This window comes from Tasmannia lanceolata, unplaced genomic scaffold, assembly GCF_043159265.1.
Source record: "Tasmannia lanceolata isolate RefF3 unplaced genomic scaffold, GAP_Taslan_0.1 ptg000007l, whole genome shotgun sequence".
Lineage (NCBI taxonomy): Eukaryota > Viridiplantae > Streptophyta > Magnoliopsida > Canellales > Winteraceae > Tasmannia > Tasmannia lanceolata.
In genome coordinates, this window is record NW_027518684.1 from 7,835,998 (window position 1) to 7,859,235 (window position 23,238).

The window sequence follows — 23,238 nt, forward strand, 5'->3', positions numbered from 1 at the left end:
CTAATTGACCATGTCATTGTGTACAAGTACCCACTCTCATATTTGAATAGGGAGTCCTATCATCACCACCACCTCACACATGACAGCTGTATAAGTGAGATGTCCCGACACCCCCCCTGCTGTGATAGTTTGTTGATCTACACATATTCAGAGAATCTGTTTTTTTTAATCTACATCTATAACAATCTTTAACATCTGATTCTCTCATATTCCCAAGAGAAACAATCTATATCCAATGAGGGGACACTTGCAATCTAATTAATCGGGTGGAAGAGAGTCAATATTCTCATATCCATCGAAAGAGGTCAAGTGATCTCAAACCAATCAAAGGAGAAAAGAGACCCAACACCCAATATATTCACAATGTATTCCATAATATTATTATGATTATATGATTAACAATGCATGTAGTCAGGTACATCACATCAATTACCATCCAGGGAAACGATACTAACAACTACTCAAGGCCTTGTACCAAGAGGTGACGAAACCAAAATGACTCATTTGAGTTTTGAGTCGTGGTAGTGAGTTATAACTTGTTCAATAACCCGCATCTCCACAAACTTTATAACCATTCAAATAAAAAGAGTTTTAACTTGTTGAGGACATTTTTTGAATGATAAACTTTTTGAGTACATATGACCATGTACTTTGAGGTGTGGAAACTGAGATGATTCATACTTGTTTTGATTCGTGGTGGTGAATCTTATTTTATTTTTAAATGTGTGGAAAAATGGGAGGTGTCTTAACAAGTCAAAATGTTGTGATTATTCTGATTGCTCTAAACCATTAAGGATGGGCAATAGTATACATGACTATACCAAATTATGCCCAACTCAAGAGTAGAGTCCCCAGCTGGGCCGATCGTGCTATGGATGAATTATGTTCAAAACTTAGTGCTCACAAATGTGGTAGTGTCAAAGGCGATGAAGTAACTTAAAAAGGCTAAATTATCCTGGAAAACTCATTTTTCAGTGAAAAAGTTTACCAAGAAATTTTCCATGCATCTAAACGCCCAGCCAAGATTAGTTGTTTACTCCTTGAGCATTCACCTTTTGATCTAGGTGATCACATAGGCAACCTTTATTAGCTTAGGTTCAGGTGCCTAGGCAGGTCTCACGTAGGAAGTAGAACCTTGGATATAGGGGTGTAAACGAGCCGAGCCGAGCCGAGCTTGGCCAGGCTCGGCTCGGCTCGTTATGCTCAAAAGCTCGGCTCGGGCTCGAATCAGGCTCGGGCTCGGCTCGGCTCGGTCAGGCTCGGCCAGGCTCACGAGCGGCTCGCGAGCCTTACCGAGCTTTTTTTCACACCCCTCATCTTCCCTGGACAGCCCTAATCCACAACCTCAAAAATGTTACGATTCACAAGAGAAACTCCGTAATCAACAAGGTCCGTAATAGAAATCATGGAATACACAAATCAAAACTAATAAACGTCATACAGATCCCAAATAATAAAGTAAAACACGAAAATCCGAAGCTTACCGCCATAGTTAACGAGCCCAGGCATGAATATAGTTGAATAAAACCCTTGAATCTGAATTTACACAGTTTCCCGATGAAAAAACCCTCGTTCGAGAGTAAAAACCGCGAGAAGCAGCAAAAACACAAGAAACTGAATCAGATCCAAAAGTTCACAAGCTGATAGCATCACAGGTTTAGACCATCGGTGTTATTGGAAACCCTATAGAAGGGCAAAAAAAAATGGAACCCCAACGGGAGAAAAAAGGAGAGAATTCTGAACTTGCTTTCCAACCAATGCCCTAAATATTGTAATTTCACTACTTTTTTTACACTATGGGGGTGGTCCAAGTAACAAATGGGGTTCCTAAAATGAAGTGACATATTTTGCCTCCCCTTTTACTCCCTAGACAACCCTTTTAGTGTATATATTAATATATATATATATATATATATATATATATATATATATATTTAAATATATTAAATTCTTAACGAGCATTAACGAGCCGAGCCGAGCCGAGCCTGGCCTAAATCGGGCTCGGCTCGTTAAGGATTCGAGCCGAGCTCGACCCGAGCTTTTTTCGAGCCGAGCTCGAGCGAGCTTCCGAGCCCGAGCCAAAATTGACACCAGTTGGATAGCCTTTAAAAGGCACAGTGCCATCCTTCATTAGCTTTAGTTAACCACACAAGAGTTGCACACAGACTTATTTTCCTTTCAATGGGTCCCTTTTCATCTTGCCACTTTGTGAGAGTGTTAATTTTCAGAGTTGACCTCACATTTATTTTGAAATCTGGTACAACATCTCTCTCTTTGACGATGGGCTGTTTTCGTATCATATACAGTAGTAGTACAGTACAGATTGATCTAACTATCGACTACAAAATCCATTTATGATATTTTGTATTTGTACTTTTAAATTTTCTGAATTTGGATTCGTAGTGTAGTACAGATTGATCTAATTATCAACTATGAAAATCCATTTATGATATTTTGTATTTGTGCATCTAATTTTCAGAATGTGGATATGGATAATTTTGATGACTTTGGCGTTGATTTATATCCTGTTCTTTGAGGCATCCTTATCCGACTCGGATCCTGATGCTGGCATGATGAATTGTATTAGGGATAAAAAAGCAGCTAACATTGTTCCAAGGTATGACTTTCTTAATAGTTTCAGATCTCTGTGTGTACCTCTTTCCTTCAACTTTTGTCCTTGTGCTACAGTTCTCAGTTCTCACTAATATGTCAAGTCTATAAATGGGATTTATTAGCGACTTTTGCAGAAAAGCATTTCGCGGCTGTCTGTTGCATGAGAGAGCAGCCACTCAGATGAATTAAATGAATAAGACAAAACCTGCTGAAAAGTGAGCCTATGTGGCTGCTCTATCATGCAACAGCCCGCTGTGAAATGCCTTTATTCAACAGCCACACACACACACACACACTTACTTCATGCATGAGCTATTACAATTTCATCCTCTATCATAGAAAGCTTTTTCAGTTCATATTAAGCCTTTATTAGTATTGTAAGAAGTCATGTTTGCTTTCTGAGAGTTAGTCTTTCAATCATCATTTCTATTTGCTCCTCAATGAATAGTTAAGACTTAAGAGAAGTAGTTATATGAATGGTTTTAAATTTCAGCCGAAACGAAACGAAATTACCAAAATATTTCGGTTATGGCCACGGCCGAATTGATGTTTACATGAAGTCGTTTCTTTACAAGATTTCGACGAAATTTCACCGAAATTCCGAATTTTAGTTGAAATTTCGTTTTAGCCATTTTTACTAAATTTCCACCGAAATTGTAAATATGTGCCGAAATAGCCGAAATTTCCACCGAAATCGCCGAAATTTTCACTGAAATTTTAGACATTTCGGTCGAAATTTAAGAAATAACGAAATCTTTGTCATAATTTTTAAGTGATTTCGGCCGAAACCGAAACTGAAATATTTCAGAGATTCAAGATTTTGATTGAGCGAATAAAATTGGCGCCTTTCATGCCATTTAAGATTTTTCTGGATAGGCGAAGATTCTAGATTTTGATTGAGCGAATAGAATTGGCATCTTTCATGCCATTGAAAAATAATAATAACAAAATTGGCATCTTTCCTATGGAAAGAACTGAGAGATGAGAATTAGAAGATTAGAAGCATTTTTTTGAAACCTTCTTTGGCTTTTAGTTATGCTATATGTTGAAAACATTGAAACATCTTTTTTCAAGTATACTAACAAATAATGAAAGAATGCTCTTGTAAATGATTACCAATTCTACCAGAAACAGTCAACGAGGGAATATTTCATAATTTTATTACTACAGTGTTGACTTTAGTTGGACATAGGAGCGTTTTATATTTCCAGCATAGGCTGTTGCTTGCAGATGTAAATGGGTGGATTGGAATGTTAGGAGTTTCTGAACCTCCTGTGCAATGTCGAAAATGTCATTTTTGTTTAAATAACAGAATGCTGAAATTACATGAATGATCATTGTTCTTTTGTTAAAAAAATAATGAAACATTCAAATTGTATGAATCAAATTTTTACTAAAGTATCATATAACGCATTTCCATGTTTTGCCTAGTCAGCCCTTTTGGGCGAAGGCTCAGTCCCAATTGGATTTCTTGTTGAGCTATCTAAGTTCCTCAACTGAATCCTCTTCTAGTGTGCGCCTTTGAACTGTGCTGCGAATTTGTAAGTATTTTGTGAATCGCTCATACATATTTTGTGAATATATGGTATGGGTACAGGCATGCATCACTTTCATCTTCTGTGGTATAAATTTTGCTCTCAATGTTACCATTCTTAAATATCCAGCTAGTACAGTGTAACTAGTATGATTGATTCCAGAGTTTAAGCAGATTCTAAACTTGCTACTTGCCCCTTCTTTTCTATCACAATGTATCTGTAAAACAGGTATAATTTGTTGGAAAATTTGAGGGCACTGTTGTTGATAAAAAAACAGAAACTTGTTGCTTCAAGGCGTGCTATCACTTTCCTTAAGACAAGATTCGCCCCCACTAGTAGTGTGCAAAGGGGATCCGCGAATTGCCTCCTTAGTATAAAATGAAGCCTAGTAGGGAAGCCCTACTAATGTTTGATGACGCGTAGCACTAGCGGAATCAAACCCGAAATGCCCTTCCGAAATTTCAAGCCTTAGAGAAATTTCTAGATAATGTTTCTGCAGAAAAACAGTATCTAGAACAGTAAACAAAAGAAAAACAGTATATAGAAATACTTGGGGATTTTGTAGGAGTGTAGAAGAGAGTGTAGAGTCTGTCAGAATTGCCAATTCATTTTTCTATATGAAATGACTGAATTCTGCGCATTTTGTAGACCACCTAGTGTCTTTTCAGTGTGAAAAACACCTCTACAGGGCACCTTTCCAGAATGTTTGAAATCTGACCGTTAGATCGCACCCATTGATATTGAACGGTCCTGATCGATTCTAGAGGTGACTGTTGGTAAGTGCAAAGTGCGCCTAAAAAGGCGCCAATAAAACGCCACTATGCGCCCTATAGCCCATCGCACACGCACCGTGCGCGTGTGCGAACGGTGCGTTGCACCGTCCCGCGGGTCCAACCATGGGTTCAACCCAATGTGCAATCAACAAGTATTAGAAAAGGTAGTGCTTTATAAGCCATTCTCTTTCTTTTCTCTCATCCGGTACGGGACTATCTTTTCAACTACACTTCTACATCCTTTTGTAAGAGCAAATATTTCCAAGAAAACATTTTCCTTTTCCCAAACGCTTTTGATAAAACATTTTCCAAAACACTAAAACATGTAAAATACATGATTTTGAAAATGCAAAATCACTAACAATCCCCCACCATTTTCAAAATCAAAGAAAATTTTCTCATCGGGCTTGGAAATCTTATGCATAGATGAAGGTATCTCTCGATTTGAACCTTCACTTAGTGAGGACATATCAAAGTTAACCAGAATTGCATAGTAGACGTATCTTTGAACTAGCTATTCTATTTGGTTAACCGGATACATCTCACACACAAGATTTCACTTCTTGGGCAATTTCTAAAACCGACACATGTACTGGCCTTGTGTCTATATCTTGGTTTCATGAGCGCTCTAGAGACTAGCCAGGTCTCATAGGAAGCGGCACCACTCCCACACTCATATAGGTAGGCTTATCAAGAGTGCCCCTGTAACTAAAATACTCCAACACTATGTTATAAGCCTATTAAGAGTTTAAATACTCAGCCTTCTCCTTTTAAACATTACAGGTACCAAGCACTTTACCTTGGGATGGCAAATAATACAGATTATAGTGCTTGCAATCACTCCATATGATGTACTTGGACTCATTGAACTCAAGACTTGATGTTTATTCAAGTGTTGAGTTGATGTTCCATCATTGGTGACTATTGGTTAATGGCTTTAACCCCATCCCTAATGATGTTTTACACACCAGATCTCTTGCAAGAGCTTTAATGAATGGATCGCCCAAGTTTTGGCTCGATCTCACAAAATCAATAGTTACTACTCTATTAGTAAGTAACTCTCTTATAGCACTATGTCTAAGTCCTATATGTCTGGACTTACCATTATAAACATGATTATATGCTCTTGATAGTGTGGCTTGACTATCACAATGGACATAAATCGATGGCATTGGTTTAGACCATAACGAAATTTCCAATAACAAATTCCGAAGCCATTCCGCCTCTTTACAGCATGCTGCCAGAGCTATAAACTCTGCTTCCATAGTTGAAGTTGTTATGCATGTCTGTTCCTTAGAGGCCCAGGAGACTGCTCCCCCACCAAGGGTGAAATCCACCCACTGATTGATAAATAGTCTATACGCTCAGTTATCCAACTAGCATCAGAGTATCCTTCTATTACAGTTGGATACCCACTATAACATAAACCATAGTTTATAGTTTTCTTTAAATATTTTAAAATTCTATAGACTGCATTCTAATGAGAAAAACTAGGATTACTGATAAACCTATTAAGTTTACGTACAGCAAATTGTATGTCTGGCCTAGTACAAGTCATAGCATACATAAGACTACCAATTACACTAGCATACCCTAGTTGAGATTTCTTACTTGGTACCCTATTCAAAATGTGACAAGCTGTAAGTAAGGCTTCACCCCAAAACCTTTTATTTAAACCAGAATTAACAAGCATAGCATTAATCATTTCAGTAAGTGTCCTATTCTTCCTTTCTTCTACACCATTTTGTTGTGGTGTATAAGGGGCAGAAGTTTCATGGACTATGCCTACTGATTCACAGAAATGAGGAAAGTGATATTCACCACCTCTATCTGATCTGAGACATTTAATGCTTGTTATACATTGGTTTTCTACTTCAGTTTTATAAATTTTAAATTTTTCTAAAACCTCATCTTTATGACCAAGGAGATAAACATAACAGTACTTAGAATAATCATCAATAAATATAACAAAGTACTTTTTACCTCCCTTTGTGGGAACACTATGTATGTCACATACATCACTATGTATTAAATCTAACAAGTTAGAAGTTCTATCTACTTTAGGGAATGACTTAGTAATTATCTTAGTTTGCATGCATGTTTTACATCTATCTACTAAGTCATTTTCATATTAAGGTTAACTTAACCATATCATTCATTTTCCTAGTATTTACATGTCCTAAACAATTATGCCATAAAGATAAAGAAGAATCCAAAACATAAGCAACGACATTCACTTTATTGATATTAAGTTTGAACATCCCTTCATACATATATCCCTTCCCAACAAAAGTACCCCCCTTAGAAAGAATGAACTTGTCAGATTCAAATACAAGTTTGAAGCCATTCTTGTTGAGAATGCTTCCAGACACTAAGTTCTTTCTAACTTCTGGTATATGGTAGACATCGGTTAGAGTGAGTCGCTTGCCGGATGTGAACTCAAGTTCCATCTTGCCCTTCCCTTTGACTTCTGCTGTCGACGAATTTCTCATGTATAACATGCTTCCATCTTCAACTGTTTCATAAGTTGAAAACAGGTTCCTGTCTTTACAGACATGCTTCGTCGCACCAGAGTCAATCCACCAATCATTGCCATCTTCAAGCATATTTGCCTCTGAAATCATGGCGACAAACCTTTCTTTGTCTGTTGGTGCACCCGACTTCTTATCCTTAAGCAGTCGGCACTCACTCTTGTAATGGCCTGGTTTGCCACAGTTGAAACAAGCACCCTTTCTTTTCTTATTCTTATTAGTCTTCTTTTCAGGATGTTTGTTTCTCTTTCAATTGCCTTTTCCTTGTTGGTTCGAATTCTTGACATTTTCCACCAAATGGATCTTAGAGGATACAGTTTCATTTTCTTTCTTGTCTCTGATTCTTGACTCTTCCTCAATCCTGAGGCATTGAGCCAAGTCTTCAATAGACATTTCATCTTTCTTGTGTTTTAGACTTTTTCTAAAGTCTTTCCAAGTTGGTGGAAGTTTGTCAATAATTGAAGGGACAATGAAGGAATCATCAAGAATGATGCCTTGCAAATGAATTTGATTAATTAAATGTTGTATTTCATGTAATTGATCAATAACAGACTTATCATCTACCATTTTAAAATTTAAAAATTGACTCACAGTGAATTTCTTGCTACTGGCATCTTCCGCCAAGTATTTGGCTTCAAGTGCATTCCAGATTTCACTTGCTGATCCCATGCCTTGATATATGTCAAATAGTGTATCTGACATAGCATTTTGGATGTGCCCTTTGCAAATGCAGTCATCCTGTTCCCACTTCATCCTTGCACGACCTCCGCCAAAGTTTCATTTTCATTTGCTGCCGGCTTTAGAGTAGTGAGAACCCGGACCACTTTGAGTGATGTCAAAATGAAGTGCAACTTCTTCTGCCAGCGCTTGAAATTTCCTTTGTCGAAACGTTCGAGTTTGACAAAGTTTTGGGTCATTTGACGAACTGAATAAAGTGCCATTGAAACAACAGTAAATAATCTTGTCTTAAGATTGTTGGAAAATTTGAGGGCACTGTTGTTGATAAAAAAATAGAAACTTGTTGCTTCAAGGCGTGATATCACTTTCCTTAAGACAAGATTCGCCCCCACTAGTAGTGTGCAAAGGGGATCCACGAATTTCCTCCTTAGTATAAAATGAAGCCTAGTAGGGAAGCCCTACTAATGTTTGATGACGCATAGCACTAGCGGAATCAAACCCGAAATGCCCTTCCGAAATTTCAAGCCTTAGAGAAATTTCTAGATAATGTTTCTGCAGAAAAACAGTATCTAGAACAGTAAACAAAAGAAAAACAGTATATAGAAATACTTGGGGATTTTGTAGGAGTGTAGAAGAGAGTGTAAAGTCTGTCAGAATTGCCAATTCGTTTTTCTATATGAAATGACTGAATTCTGCACATTTTGTAGACCACCTGGTGTCTTTTCAGTGTGAAAAACACCTCTACAGGGCACCTTTCCAGAATGTTTGAAATCTGACCGTTAGATCGCACCCATTGATATTGAACGGTCCTGATCGATTCTAGAGGTGACTGTTGGTTTGAGTAAAACCTCACTCCAACCCAGTCATCGTTAGATCAACCATCTATGGTGTGGATCGCACCCACTTGGCACATGACCGTTGGAGGAAGGGACACAACCCATTTGATCACACTCTTTGACCGAAGTACAAAGTGCGCCTAAAAAAGTGCCAATAAAGCGCCGCTATGCGCCCTATAGCCCATTGCCCACGCCGCGCGCACGCGTGTGCGAACGGTGCGTTGCACCGTCCCGCGGGTCCAACCCAATGTGCAATCAACAAGTATTAGAAAAGATAGTGCTTTATAAGCCCTTCTCTTTCTTTTCTCTCATCTGGTACGGGACTATCTTTTCAACTACACTTCTACATCCTTTTGTAAAAGCAAATATTTCCAAGAAAACATTTTCCTTTTCCCAAACGCTTTTGATAAAACATTTTCCAAAACACTAAAACATGTAAAATACATGATTTTGAAAATGCAAAATCACTAACATAATTGGTGTATGTTGACTCTGATTCTCCGAGCCTTCTATTTCAAGATATCAAAAGTTCGTACCAAGTGATCTCAGTGAGGCTAGTTCAAGAGGTAAATGCTTTGGCTCTTTTCTTTTGTATTAATCTCTAGAAATTTATCTAAGCTTCTCAAGCTCCACTATGATTAAAATATCAGGAAGCCTCTAGACTTCTCACACTCCACTATGATTGAAATATCAGGAATCCTCAAGAAGCACTCTGATATGGATCGTGGTATTGAAGGGGATAGGTTGCCAAAGAAATCCGAAGAACAAATGAACTTGGAGTAAATTTCTTTGTGCTCATTTCCCTTCATGCTTTTACTTTCTACCTATATCTATGGCTCCCCATGTTTGTTAATTCTATGTTACAATGGAATTTTATAGAGAGGTAGATACCAGTACTCCAACATTGACAAACATAGAATTGCCTGCGGAGCTAAGGTGCTCTCTTTGCAACACAATCTTCAAAGAGGCTGTGATGATACCATGCTGCCAGCATAGCTTTTGCGACAAGTGTAAGCTCATTCACGAATATTCCCAAAGTTCCAAATATGATGAATTGTCCCTATCAACTTGCCCGTAGCTTTATTCATTGGCTTGTAAGACCTGTTAAGAATCCCAGATAAATCACAATAAGATAAAAATTATATCATCTCCCCAAGGGCTGTTTTTTGTCATTGGGAAGTGTTGGTAACTTTCTAGTTTCTACAAACATAAGCGGACTTCATTTTACGTACCTGCATTTATTAATTTTTACCTTAAACGTGCCATTTGGCTGCAGGTATACGTTTGGTATTGGTTGAGAAGGAAAGGTGTCCAAAGTGTTCTTCTACCAAATGTAGATTAGATGATTTGCTTCCAAACGTATCCCTCAGGCAGGCAATTGAACATTTTCTCGAGTCTCAAGTAATAATCAGTGGTTCAGACAATACTCTTCCCAAATATGCTCCAGGTGAGATAAATCAATAATTCTTGAAGTAAAACATACCAACCAAAGATCTAAGAATGGCCCGTGTACATTATTTTAACATTTTAAAATTCAGATGATGAGTCAGGGGTCCAAGTGAAAGAGGTATCATGCGCCATATCTATCCTCCAACGAGAGCCGCTATTACCCCATTCACCATCTGCAACAGGGAAAGAATCAAATCAAGTTATGGCAGAATCTGCATGTGAATCACGGACCACAAACAACGGAGCAGCTCTTGGAACTGGTTCACGTATCATTCGTCTAAATGTGGACAAATCTGTGAAATCAGCTTCTTCGCCGCACAATATAAAACAGATAAAAAATGGTGATGAAGCCTTAGAATCTATGACTGATTTTCGAGGAGATAGCCAGCCCTTCAAACTTTCTCATGCTCAACCCCAAAAGGATGAGGGTAGGATCGATTGACTAATTTGGATCTATATCCATTTGTTTTTTGTTTTTTTTTTTTGTTTTTTTGAAATTTTTTCCATTTGTTATTTGTTACTTGCATTTTATGTGATTAGTTGATGCATGTTGCTAATTTTGGCACCATTTTCATATGCCCTAAGTTGCTAGCATTTTATTTTATGGTTTCTTAAATTTGGTTGACTGCCTCATGAATTCAATGCGTTTCGGTAGATTATTATAGAATTTATTGAAACTTTGGCAGTAATAATTTGGATAAAAAAAATAATAGAAATGCACATGTTGTTGAAGTATCATCAACTAGCATAGTGTTCCATTAATATTTACTACTGCATGTTAATTCTAAAATGCTCGATGAAGCATGCCAGGTGTCTGATTATATGTATTCGACCACCTCGGTCTTATTTATAAGTAATAAATATTTTCACCATTTCAAAAAATAAAAAGTTGCCTATGTGTCATGTAACTGTAATTTTCTGAGCACCTTTGATGGCATCAGAATTTAGGTTGTCCTGGTAGCTTAACTATGGCTCTCAAAATAGTCCTGCAAGTTTTGTTGGTTAAGCAAAAGACAGGTTGCTGTATCTGTATAATTCATTTTGCTCTACTATATTTGGTAGTTCTTTCCAGCTTCTCTAACATATTGATAAGTGGCTCCTTGCCTTATTGTTTTCATTCACACCTCAACTATCTAATGTCACTTATCTAATCTAGCAAGCAAAAACAAGAAGGGCCTGTGGATTAATACTTCAGGTAAAGTCTTAACATGCCAAATTTTGTATTGTTTAGTATGTAAAATAACCGAGTTTCTCATTCTTTAGATATAACATTTGCTCATCTAATTTGAAAATTGCCGTTATGGATTTTCTAGATGGAAGCGGGAGCTTTATGCACAGGAGCAGAAGCAAAAAGGTAGCCCTTTTGGTCACAAAACATCTGCTTTTTTTTCTTCTGAAAATATTTAATCACCTCATTTTATTGGATGTAGAGTTTACTCAGCAAAAAAGTAGCCCGTTTGGGTTGCTAGAGCAGTTTCTTGCCTTTCTTTTTTTTGCTGCAGCTTTGGCTTTTTGTTTTAGTCTCTTAGTCTTTGGGCCTCCACCCTCCTATGGGAGTTGTTTATTTATCTTATTGTTTATGCTCTTATGATTTAAAAAATGCAATGGTGTTTTATTACTTCTGAATCTATAAAATGATCTTACACACGTTCAGCGTTTCTGAATATGTACAGCAGGTTCTGAATATGTAAAATGGTGTTTTATTACTTCTGAATATGTACAGCAGGTTCTGTATGTGTCACAGATATTCAGCGTGTATTTTGAAAAAAAAAATTCACACATTTACCAGCGGTTATAACCACTGGTATATATCTCCTATACACGCGTGAGAACATCGCCTATACCCGCGGTTATGACCGCTGGTATATATCTCAAGTTCACTAAATCACACCGATATACCAGCAGTTATACTCGCTGGTACTTATTACTGATATATACCAGCGGTTAAAACCGCTGGTATATATCTGTGGTTCCCTAACGACACTGAGCTCTACCACTGGTCCTAACCGCCGCTAATTATGACACTACAGCAGCGGTGTTAATAGCCACGGTCATAACCGCGGGTATATATCGATATATACCAGCGGTTATAACCGCTGCTAAAGTTTACAGATACACTAGCGGTTGTAATAGCTACGGTTATAACCGCGGGTATATATCAATATATACCCGCGGTTATAACCGCTGCTAAAGTTGACAGATACACTAGCGGTCGTAATAGCTACGGTTTTTACCGTTGGTAAAGGATGCACCGACGGGACATACACCAGCGGAAAGGAAACCGCGGCTAAATTGTATAACAACGGTGTTACCTAATATTAGCAGCGGTTGTGACCGCCGGTAAATATTGGTTTTGTTATAGTGAAGGTTTTCCGATTACCTATCTAAAGAGCCTAAAATTACGCTATTTGGACTTGATTTGGCTAAGTTAGAGGCAGTTTTAGGATATGGTAAGTGTCTAATACAGGATTACTATTTTAGGATTATTTTAGAGATATTTCTTCATTTTATTTACGTTGCTTTAGTTAGAAGATTGAGAATAATAGTTAGGTAAGAATTTAGGGTTGCTATTCTTAGATTTTGGCCTTTTTTATATAATGTAATAGCATGAGGAAATAAGGGAGATTTGAATAAAGTTTATTTTTGGGACATCTCTTGTGAAGAGAGCATTGGCTTGTTCACGTGGGTGAAGGAGCTTCGCTCCTTTCACGTTTTATATTGGAGTTTTTCTCCAAACTGTGGCATGGGTTTTCAAGCCCCCACGAGATTATTTTAGTCGCTTGTTGTGTTGATCTTTCATCTTGTGTTGCCGCTCTCATGCTCCCTGCGTCAAGGTAAGAGATGGCCGCCTCTCTTGAAGCCTCCCATAGTCTACTCCGCCGTCACCTATCCTCCAGCAAAGTTCCAGAGATATCATGAACATGTTAGTGATTGCTAACTCTTCATCAAAAACCATTCTTCTTATCTTATGAAGTACTAAATTCAGCACCATGATTTCCATGTAAAGACTCCTCTTCCTCCCCCCTGGACAAGAGGATAATTCCTGGGGCATAAACTCCTGACCCTCCCTCTTTAGTAACTTGGATACAGCCAAACCAAGTATCCCAAAGAAATTTTAACAGAGACTAGTAATAATTACATTTATTCGAGCCATCCCATCCAGGGAAACCTGCGATGGGAGTTAAAGGCAGGAACATCAAAAGAGGTAACATTTCCTTGACCTTTCACTTATGACCACGGAAGATTAATCGTGGGATGGGCCAATCCTACCCGATTTAGCAAAAGATCTTAGGATCTTAAGTAACCTATTCGTCCTTGATCCAGAGATCGAAGCCAGTGCATTCACCATGTGATTCATCTTTTTATTGTGATGGGACTGAGGCCACTTTGCCGCCGACTTTAAACCATTATAAACTCTAGCAGGCCTTTTATAGCCAAACATTTTCTTGGATCTTGGGTGCAGGTCAGTTGACTATGTAGACGTGCTCAACCAGGCTACTTGTCGCTTATGAGCAGAAATTCTGGGTTTAGGAGCTACCAGACAAAGCAACGACTTTTCGGGGCAGACGAAAAGGTCTTTCTCATGAACCCCACCCTGCAGATCTGGACATTTGAAATTTGAAATCCCAGTGTTCAACGGCTCGAAAGACAGGCAACCCCCAATCACCCGAGACTGTTGTTCCTCCTACAGATAACGATCTGACCCAGGGAAGATTGAATCAGGGACCGCTTTCGAAAGCTCGATCCCCACAGTGTAGATCTGATCTGAGACTTTAAGCTTAATACAGGAGGGAAGAAAATGCCAACGGGGGGCTATAATTTTAGTAGCCAAAACAAAACTCATACAGTTCTGATGGCTACCTTCCATTTTAATTTCTACAACTCTACCATAGAGAGCCCCTAGCGCCTCCACCGTTGAAACAGCCCAGATGTGCAGTGGGATTCCATGGAAGTGAACCCAAGAGGCCTCCTCTCCGTGGATGTAATCCTGTTTCCATGGTGAGAGGCAGAGCAAATGATTGCCCAGGGATACAGATCCCATAGCAAGAATATGTAGGGCTTGAGACTCAGATTCAAACATAAAAAGAACCTCAGTTGGCAACGAAATAGAAGGGCAATTTAAAGAGGGGATATCCCTAGACATTTGCGCCCAAGTCCAGAGATCCTGCAACGATTCGTTACGGTTCTTTTTTTCCCTAACAAGCAAGCCCTTAGGGAACCCATACGATTCTCCACTTCCTTGCCTGAAATAGATAAAGATTGAAACCCTAAGTTGTTGTTGCAAGATATTTTACCCGAGTCGGGCCAAAGATCGTTCTCATCATTAATGTAAACCTCCGAATGGAAACTGGACCTAGGAAGCCACTTCAGGGAGGATTTACACTGACGACACCAACGACATTCCTTCTGCCAACTGAAGTTAAGGTATTGACAGGGAGGGCAGAGCCAGTTTTGGTGTCTAAAATCCGAGACTTGTCCGGCAATCCCCCTGGAACTCCGCTCCCCAGGGGAACTAATCCCCACATTCCGGGATGTACTTAGTGAAGGGCACCGAGTCGATCTAAATAACGGGCATCTTCTGCATCTTTGCCTCCATTCAAAGTTGTTGTAATGGCAATGGAAACACTGCCAGTCTCCCAGAAATCTTCCGTTAGATCTGCTACTCCTCTCTCGTCTTCTCACTTTTGTGTTCAATGCTCATGTTTTTTTTTTTTTTTTGCTCTCTTCTTCAACAAGAGAAGGGGAACCTATATTCCAAGGCTATAATCTATCACCTTTTTCAAGAACCACAGGCTACTGATTTTTGCAAATCATCTATCTTAAAAATAATTTAAGATCGGTGAGTTTTTTGCATTTTTTTTGTGTGTGGAAAATGCTATTAAAATAATAGCATGCATAGCAGGTGTTCTACACTGAGGCAATGAACGATCTTAACTCGCCGAATGTAGTTTTTGTTTGTGGCATGTTTTACTTTCTTTCAATGTTTTTATATCTTCCTTTTCAATTCTAGGTCATTTATCTAATTAATAAATAATATAGTCTGATCCCTTGCCTTTTTGGCCATCCATCTTGTGATCCATTGGTGTTATTAGGGGCGGAGACACAGGTAATGTTTTATTAGGGGCGGATACCATAGTGAAAATCGCAAAGAACGGTTCTAATTAAGAAGAAAAACAGGATAATTAAACGGATTGTATTCTAACAAAAAAATTGATCCCGTGGAATGGGTTTCCACAAAATTGCCTAGCGAATCCCTTGTAGTATATACAGGCTACTGATATTTGCACTGCTCTATTTCGATGATGATACAAACTCCCCTTGTCTTTTAGTATTTAACCAGCTCTAAAAAAGCTATTAAAATTACCAAAATGATATCATGCATCAAGATGAAAAAATCCTAGATAGTAAATTCTCCCGAAGACAAAAAAAAATCTGAACACAATTATAATACTTAGTTTGACTTTAATTGACTAACTAGAAATTCCTAAAAAAAAGAATGAACTCAAAAGCCTCAAAACATGTTTTAACCCTTTGCGCGGTTATGTCTTGAATGCCTTTTTTTTTGGAATGACAATAAATATATATCATAGCAAAAAAAAAGGAAGCCGAGATGGACCACCCATATATACAAAAAGAAGCAAGAAAGAAACAGGAATGAAGAAAAAACAAAATACAGAGAAGACCCCTCCTCAGGGAGGAAGGTGGTCGAACCACATAATAGAACCACCGGAATTGCCTAGCGAATCCCATGGAATGGGTTTCCATAAAATTGCCTAGCGAATCCCTTGTATTATATACAGGCTCCTGATATTTGCACTGCTCTATTTCGATGTTGATACAAACTCTCCTTGTCTTTTAGTATTTAAACAGCTCTAAAAAAGCTATTAAAATTACCAAAAAATATCATGCATCAAGATGAAAAAATCCTAGATAGTAAATTCTCCCGAAGACAAAAAAAATCTGAACACAATTATAATACTTAGAGCTGGTTAAATACTAAAAGCCGATAGCGGACCTCGCAGTTAGGTCCTCAATCTCATAAAAATGGAAAGAAATCTCCACGGATGAGCCACCCCACCTTTCAGCCAACAAATCACATTTAACGAATCTCCCTCAACAATTGTAGATCCATCAACCTTCTATCAATATTCAAAAGGTCAAAATGTGCCGCCCTCACTTCCGCTTCTGAAGAATCAGACACACCAATAGATCCGTAGTATGCCCACACAACATCCCCCTTATCATTGTGACAAACCCCTCCCACTCCTGCTGGACCCGGATTGCCGGAACTCGCACCATCAAAGTTAACCTTATACATGTTTTGAGCAGGGGGCTCCCATCTTTGCAAAATATGATATCTCCCTTCAACACTAAAGCACACCTCCCTCCATCCTTCCCAAAGACCAAAAGCCGATACAAACCGGAAGGAGGGGAGGCATCTCACCCAAGATATAACCAAGGCGATGGTCTTCAAGTAAATCCAATGAGGATTCATGGCTTTCCCCTCAAAGACTCTAGAGTTTCTCTCCTTCCATAGAGACCACCACGTGGCTAGTAAACAAAAATTCCACAAGGTTTTTCCTTTTTCCTTCCAAGGAACCCCTCCCCAATGGTGCAATAATGACGGAATAGATTTTGGAAAAACCCAACAAATCCCAAATCTCATGAAGATGAATCGCCATATGATCCTAGTGAACGAACAATGTATAAACAAATGATCCACAGATCCCCATCTTGCAGACATGTTTGACCAGCATGAAAAAAATATTCGCTAAAAGATTTTCTGGGCCAGGTGAGGAGTTGGGAGACTTTAGAGGGTGGGAGTGAGGAGGTCATGAAAAGCTCCTAAAAATTAGGAAAATAAGTAATCAATTCTAAGGCCATGTCTGGTAGGATTTTTTTCCCAATAGATTTGAGGGGCACGATTGAGATTAGGGGGAGAAGTAGCAAAAAATGAGGAAAAATTCAGATCCAATTTTGTGTAGAGTATTTTGTTTTCTGATTTTTAGCCAACTTAGAGGCACTATTTTCCTTATTTTTAGCCACTTCTCAACCTGGAGACACTATATTTAGCCACTTCACCTGCCATACCTCTCTCGAGACACTAGTTTATCATGAAAAACAATTCATGGTAGCCAAACGTGCCCTTAATAGGTAATGTTTCACTAGTTTTTAAGAATTCTTGACGCTGCCTACTTGTGCCAACTCAATTCTCTTCCTCTCCCTCCTTTGCCACTCTCTCACAATCGGGCCAACAAATGTTCCGTGACATAATTTTTCATGGTTTGCCAAACATGGCCTAAATGAATGTGTTTTTTACAATTTGTTAACATATTTTATGATTTGTGAATTACTTAAGTCAACTAATTCAAGTGAGAATGGTGATAATGTGCTATGAGCAGAGCTCCTCATAGTCATGTAAATAACGCTGAAGGATACAGCTCATTCCTTTATTAAGTGGTATTTACTGCTTCCCTGTGGGGGAAGGACACTCTTTTAAATCTTTTGCACGTTAAGGAACCTTTCTCTCCCCTAGACAGAATCAGTGAGTTCCTTTTTCATTTGGCTGCTCATTCTTTTCCTTCAATGTCTGTAATGCATGGTCGAGAATAAGTCTCAGTGTTCTTCAACCATTCTCAGCAATAACCTGTTCTGCCGGCCGTTTCTTGAAATATTCACTTTAAAACAGTAGAAATCAACGAATAGGAATTGATTCAAGAACACTTCCCATGTTTCTTTTGATGTAAGGGTCGTAAAATGGGTGCAAGACAAATTTTATGCCCGATTCTATGTGGCAAAAATGGGCGTAAAATTTGTTATGTGCCCATTTTATCTAGACCCGATTCTCAATAATCTTGGATTAGCATGCAATAAGCTCTAATGAGTTAACACAGAACACTCAAGGAGATAGATAATAATAAAATTTGAAAAAGATATAATCTGTCCTAAGTTCCTAACTACCAAATCAAATCTGGTTTACTAAACTACAAGCTAATCAATCAAATGATGATCTCATTTTATTCTCTTACAATAACCATATCACACCAACTAACGAATGGTCGATCTTCAATGATCCATGGATTTTCTCGCATACATTTTATTTAAGCATATAATGTAACATTAGAACGTTGGAATCAGGCAGGAGACACATTCTTTTGCCTGAGCCTGCGTTCGTTGGATAGAAGCTTTGCGAAACGAATCAAGGCGTTTCCGTTGGTTCCATCTCCAATCGGTCCTCCTGCTTCTTCGAAAAGGCCTGTCTCCAAGTTCACTCTAGACACTGGTTTCTGCAGAAGATTTTTGCCCACCTCCACCAAATTTAATAGATTCTCTTTCGTGGATATATCGACCGATGATGCATTGCCAACCAATGTGTCATCCTGGTATTCACGCAAAGATCTATTTAGTAAGTAAGCATGCATTAATTAGAAAATAAATAGCATCATTAGAGCAAAAGACAGCCTTCTATACCCAAATGATAGAAAGGGGATTTGCTAGGCAATTTCGTGGAAGCCATTTTGCACCGAGTTTTGCATGGGAGAACCCCCTCCTCAGATCAATTAAATGAATAAGAAAAAATATGCTAGAAGTGAGCCTGCGTGGCTTTTCTCTCCTGCAAAAGTCAGCTGCAAAATGTATTTTCTCTACTCTAGATTGCCGAAAAAATCCCTTCAAAAAGACTTTGAAAATAAAGCTTTGAAGCCTACATGTATAGTTGCATTATAGTATGCATATATAGAACTTTTTTGGGATTTGCTAAGCAATTTCGATGGAAAGCCATTTTGCGGCCAACTTTTTCACAAGAGATGAGCCACATTAGATTAAATTTAATGACTATGAAAAAAAATCGGCTGAAAGTCAGAGAGAGAGAGAGAGAGAGAGAGAGAGAGAGAGAGAGAGAGAGAGACCTGGATTCTAAGATAGTTGCACTCGGAGTGGAGAGCTTGGAAGAGAACAGAGTTATGAATGTCAACCATGTCTGCGCTTGCCTGTGAGAAAGAGTCAATCAAAGGAGTAGCCCCACTGTTATAAAGCCATCCCAAAACTCCCCATTTGGCCGCCATATTTGCACTATACTTCTCTTCCTGCTTTGCTGACCCCGTCCCCAAAGATATCACTAGCAACTTCCCATAATCCGTAGCCTTTATGTCTAAGAAATCTTGGTTTTCCATTAATATTTCTTTGGTTACTTCCGATATTGCCGTTAATGCCTACATAAACAGAAAAATATACATAAATTTCCATATTGTCTTTATTGCAATGACTTAAAATGGGCGTAAAATTGTACGTCGAAAGAAAGAAAGCCATGATAACATAGCAAACATGATTTTAAGTACAGGATTATTTGCGGCGACTCCTCCATCAATTAGATTGAAATCCTTCACATTTCCTTTGGCATCATGGGTTTGGAAGTAGTGAGCTGGAAGATATGTTGGGGCCGCCGATGTACCGATGCATACGTCGGAGAGGTACGGGTCATTAGACACTTCATTTTTTGCCTGAAATTTAAATAACAAGCTAACATTAGAGTTGAACATATGTGGCATTGAGACAAAAAAAAAAAAAAATTCAACTGTGGGATAGCCAATAGAGAGAGTCTGTTATTGGTGAGGAAATAGGCCCCATGTGGTAGGGGTGCGCATTAATCGGTTAAAACCGAATTAACCGACCGAACCGAATTCGGTCGGTCAATTCGGTTTGGTTTCAGAGTGGTTCGGTTCAGTTTCAGTTATAAAAAATCCAAATTTTGGTTTTCGGTTTTCGGTTTCGGTTACCGGAGGAAAAAAATTCTGTTTAACCTAAAACCGAAATTACTGAGTTGCTTAACTTGATATCCACTAACCCCATTTTCACTTGGGACAGCCCCTGTTTATGATACAGTACATATCATTCAATGCAAGGAGGTTGTCCCTTGTAAAAATAACGATCCTAATTTTTAGTCTTTCAAAAATCAAAACCTAATTTCGATTTTCCCTTTTATCATCGTAGTGCAAAAGAGTCAAAAGACCAAACCCAAAAGCAGCTAGGGTTTTTTCTCCTCTCTGACTCTCCTCTCTACCGCCGGACGGCCTCATCTTCGACTCCGCCGGACCGCCGTCTCCACCAGTTCATCCATATGACAACCATCGGCAAGAAAAAGAAGAAGAAGAAGAGGAAAAAGAAGAAGTGTGGATCAACATCCCTCGACTCTCCCTGTCGCCTCTCTGTCTCTCTCTCATAGGTTAGTAGTGTTCATCTATTTTTCATCTGTTTAGGGTTTCATCTATTTTCATCTATTTGTGAAGCTATTTTTTTCGTTTTATGGTTTATAGGTTTAGGGGTTTAGGGTTTAGGGGCATGCATCTCATCTATTTTGGTTTAGGTTTTCAATCTATTATGGTTTTCATCTATTAGAGGTTAAGGCTTTCATATATTTTCTTTGAAACCTCTGACAAATGTTAATAACCATGCTTTAGGGTTTTATGTTTTTTTTTTTCATCTAGTTTTTTGCTTTTAATCGGTTACTCGGTTAAAACCGAAAACCGAAATCGGTTTTCGGTTTCAGTCCTGTTCGGTTCTCACAAATTCGGTTTCGGTTTCGGTTCCAAAATCCGAGTAACCGAAATATGTTCGGTTCCACCTTCTCGGTTATTTCGGTTCGGTTTTAACCGAATAACCACCCCTACCATGTGGGACACCGAAATGACTATTGGTTCTAGTGAATGACACCCAAAAGGTGGGCAAACAAGACCTTATATATCCTAAATACCAAAATCATAGAATTTTCAGACCCTTCCTATGGGGGCATAGGAATATACACGGGAGAGAATTTGAGATACAAATATAAGGTATATTCAAAGTATTGGAATTCAAAATCAGACACTGAAATATGAAGGTTGGAATGTATATTTGTACCTTGTAGGTGGAGAAGATGACTGGCTGAAGATACTTAATATCAAAAGCTGGAACTACAATATTTGCTAAGGTTTGGTGCAACTTAGTCTCCCCTAGAATCTCTCTAACCAAAGAGTGCAAGTACTTGCCGTCATATTTAGGTCCAGAGAGTGCACCCAACAAGTTTCTAGCTGAACTCAAGAAGCTGCACCCAAGATTTTCAATCAGAATCCTTATAAAACTAGGTAGAAATAAATACATGCAAATACGTGAATTAAAGGGAGGGAGTATTGATAAACGCACCCCTTCTGAGGAAATATCTTGGGGCAGTGTTCTAAGTAGAAGTTATTAATGTCTTTAGCTGCATAGAGCGGGCGGTTGTTTTTGTCCGGGGCAGTAAGCATGGCAGTCACCAAGCCGCCAGTGCTTGTTCCGGCAATCACGTCAAAGTAGTCGGCGAGCCGAACGTCCGGTCCATCAAGTTCCTATAAAAATAACAAATCATGCCATTTAATGAAACTTTAAATCACTTGAATCTAGATGTGGGAAAATGTATTATATTACCTTTATAGATACTTAAGTTTATCTACTTAGAACCAAAGATGAAACAGAACAAATCATCATCTTTGATCGTCGATCATCGAAAAAAAAAGAATAAGAGAAATATAGATTGCTAGTTACTTGTAATTTGGATTCGAGGAAAGCAAGGATGGTTCCAGGGATTATGCCTCTCACACCACCTCCGTCTATGCTAAGCACTGTCACCATCTCCCCGACAGCGGGTGGGGGATTCTCTATGGCCGGTGGGAGATTCGCTAAGCTGCCCATTCTCTCTCTCTCTCTCTCTCTCTCTCTCTCTCTCTCTCTCGACAAGCAAAACCTCTTAGAACTCTTTCTCTCTCTTACCACAAGAAAAAACTCTTACAACTCTCTCTCTCTCTCTCTCTCTCTCTCTCTCTCTCTCTCAAGATTGGTCTGTGTAAAATGGTGCATCAACCTACTCTTTATATAGAGAAGTATCTCAGCTAAAAATAAAATAGAACTTGTCATGTTGACCAATAAATCCATAATCTCATTTTTTCTTTTTTCTTTTGGTAGTACAAAGTGGGGATTTGCCCAAAAATGGGATAAGTTAAATGAATGGTCCATCGTGCTAGTTGCACTTCTTTTGATAATTTTTGGCTTAATGTTGTTGAGTCATTTTTTCTATGAACGCGTGTCAACGAGTGACATAGTCAATTTTATGTGTCAAAGGGACAAAACTTGGACACTCGAATGAGAACTCAGCCAAGGTAAACTAGAATCGACCCGGACGTGACTCGGGGCGGACGTTCCTCAACAGTATTTAAAATAGAAATATACAATAATTCACATTCAAAGAGCAAAGGCTCTATGAAAGCCACGTTTTCCAAGCGGAAGAAGAAAAGTCAGGCCAGAAAAAACAGGAGGAGAGTTTTTTAAAAGTGTAGTGTAAAACATGAATATAGATATTTCACATTTAAACTGCAAAGGCCCCATGAAAGCCACGTTTTCCAGGATAATTGCATGCATCCCACGTGTTCTACTTTTATTTAGTCCAATCCCTTGACTTTTTGGGCATCCATCTTGTGTCCTAGACAACTCTAAACAACATAGACATGGGTCATGTTTTATTAAGGGCAAGTTTTGTCCAACATAGTATTTAACCAGCTCTAAAGAAGCTATTAAAATTATCAAAAAGTTATCATGCATCAAGATGAAAAAATCCTAGATAATAAATTCTCCCGAAGACAAAAAACATCTGAACACAATTATAATACTTAGTTTGACTTTAATTGACTAACTAGAAATTCGTAAAAAAAAGAATGAAATCAAAAGCCTCAAAACATGTTTTAACCCCTTGTGCGTTTATATCTTGAATGCCTTTTTTTTGGAATGGCAATAAATATATATCATAGCAAAAAAATGG

The 23,238-nt window shown here is 38.5% G+C and overlaps 1 protein-coding gene across 1 annotated transcript; it reads left to right on the forward strand.

Moving 5' to 3' along the window:
- Window positions 1–9,439: 9,439 nt before the first annotated feature.
- On the forward strand, window positions 9,440–12,006 carry LOC143881291 (uncharacterized). The gene is made up of 7 exons (XM_077384277.1): window positions 9,440–9,532; window positions 9,661–9,745; window positions 9,846–9,976; window positions 10,243–10,413; window positions 10,505–10,843; window positions 11,572–11,610; window positions 11,729–12,006. Exons 2-7 carry the CDS (start codon window positions 9,684–9,686, stop codon window positions 12,004–12,006), a joined length of 1,020 nt encoding a protein of 339 aa, XP_077240392.1. The 5' UTR covers window positions 9,440–9,532; window positions 9,661–9,683.
- Window positions 12,007–23,238: the final 11,232 nt, after the last annotated feature.

Excerpts from the sequence above, each read along its gene's own strand:
- LOC143881291 (XM_077384277.1), top strand. The coding sequence starts at position 9,684 with ATGGATCGTGGTATTGAAGGGGATAGGTTGCCAAAGAAATCCGAAGAA. Across the intron at positions 10,414-10,504 it reads TCTTCCCAAATATGCTCCAG|ATGATGAGTCAGGGGTCCAA; the intron begins GTGAGATAAATC and ends TTTAAAATTCAG. Across the intron at positions 11,611-11,728 it reads CCTGTGGATTAATACTTCAG|ATGGAAGCGGGAGCTTTATG; the intron begins GTAAAGTCTTAA and ends TGGATTTTCTAG.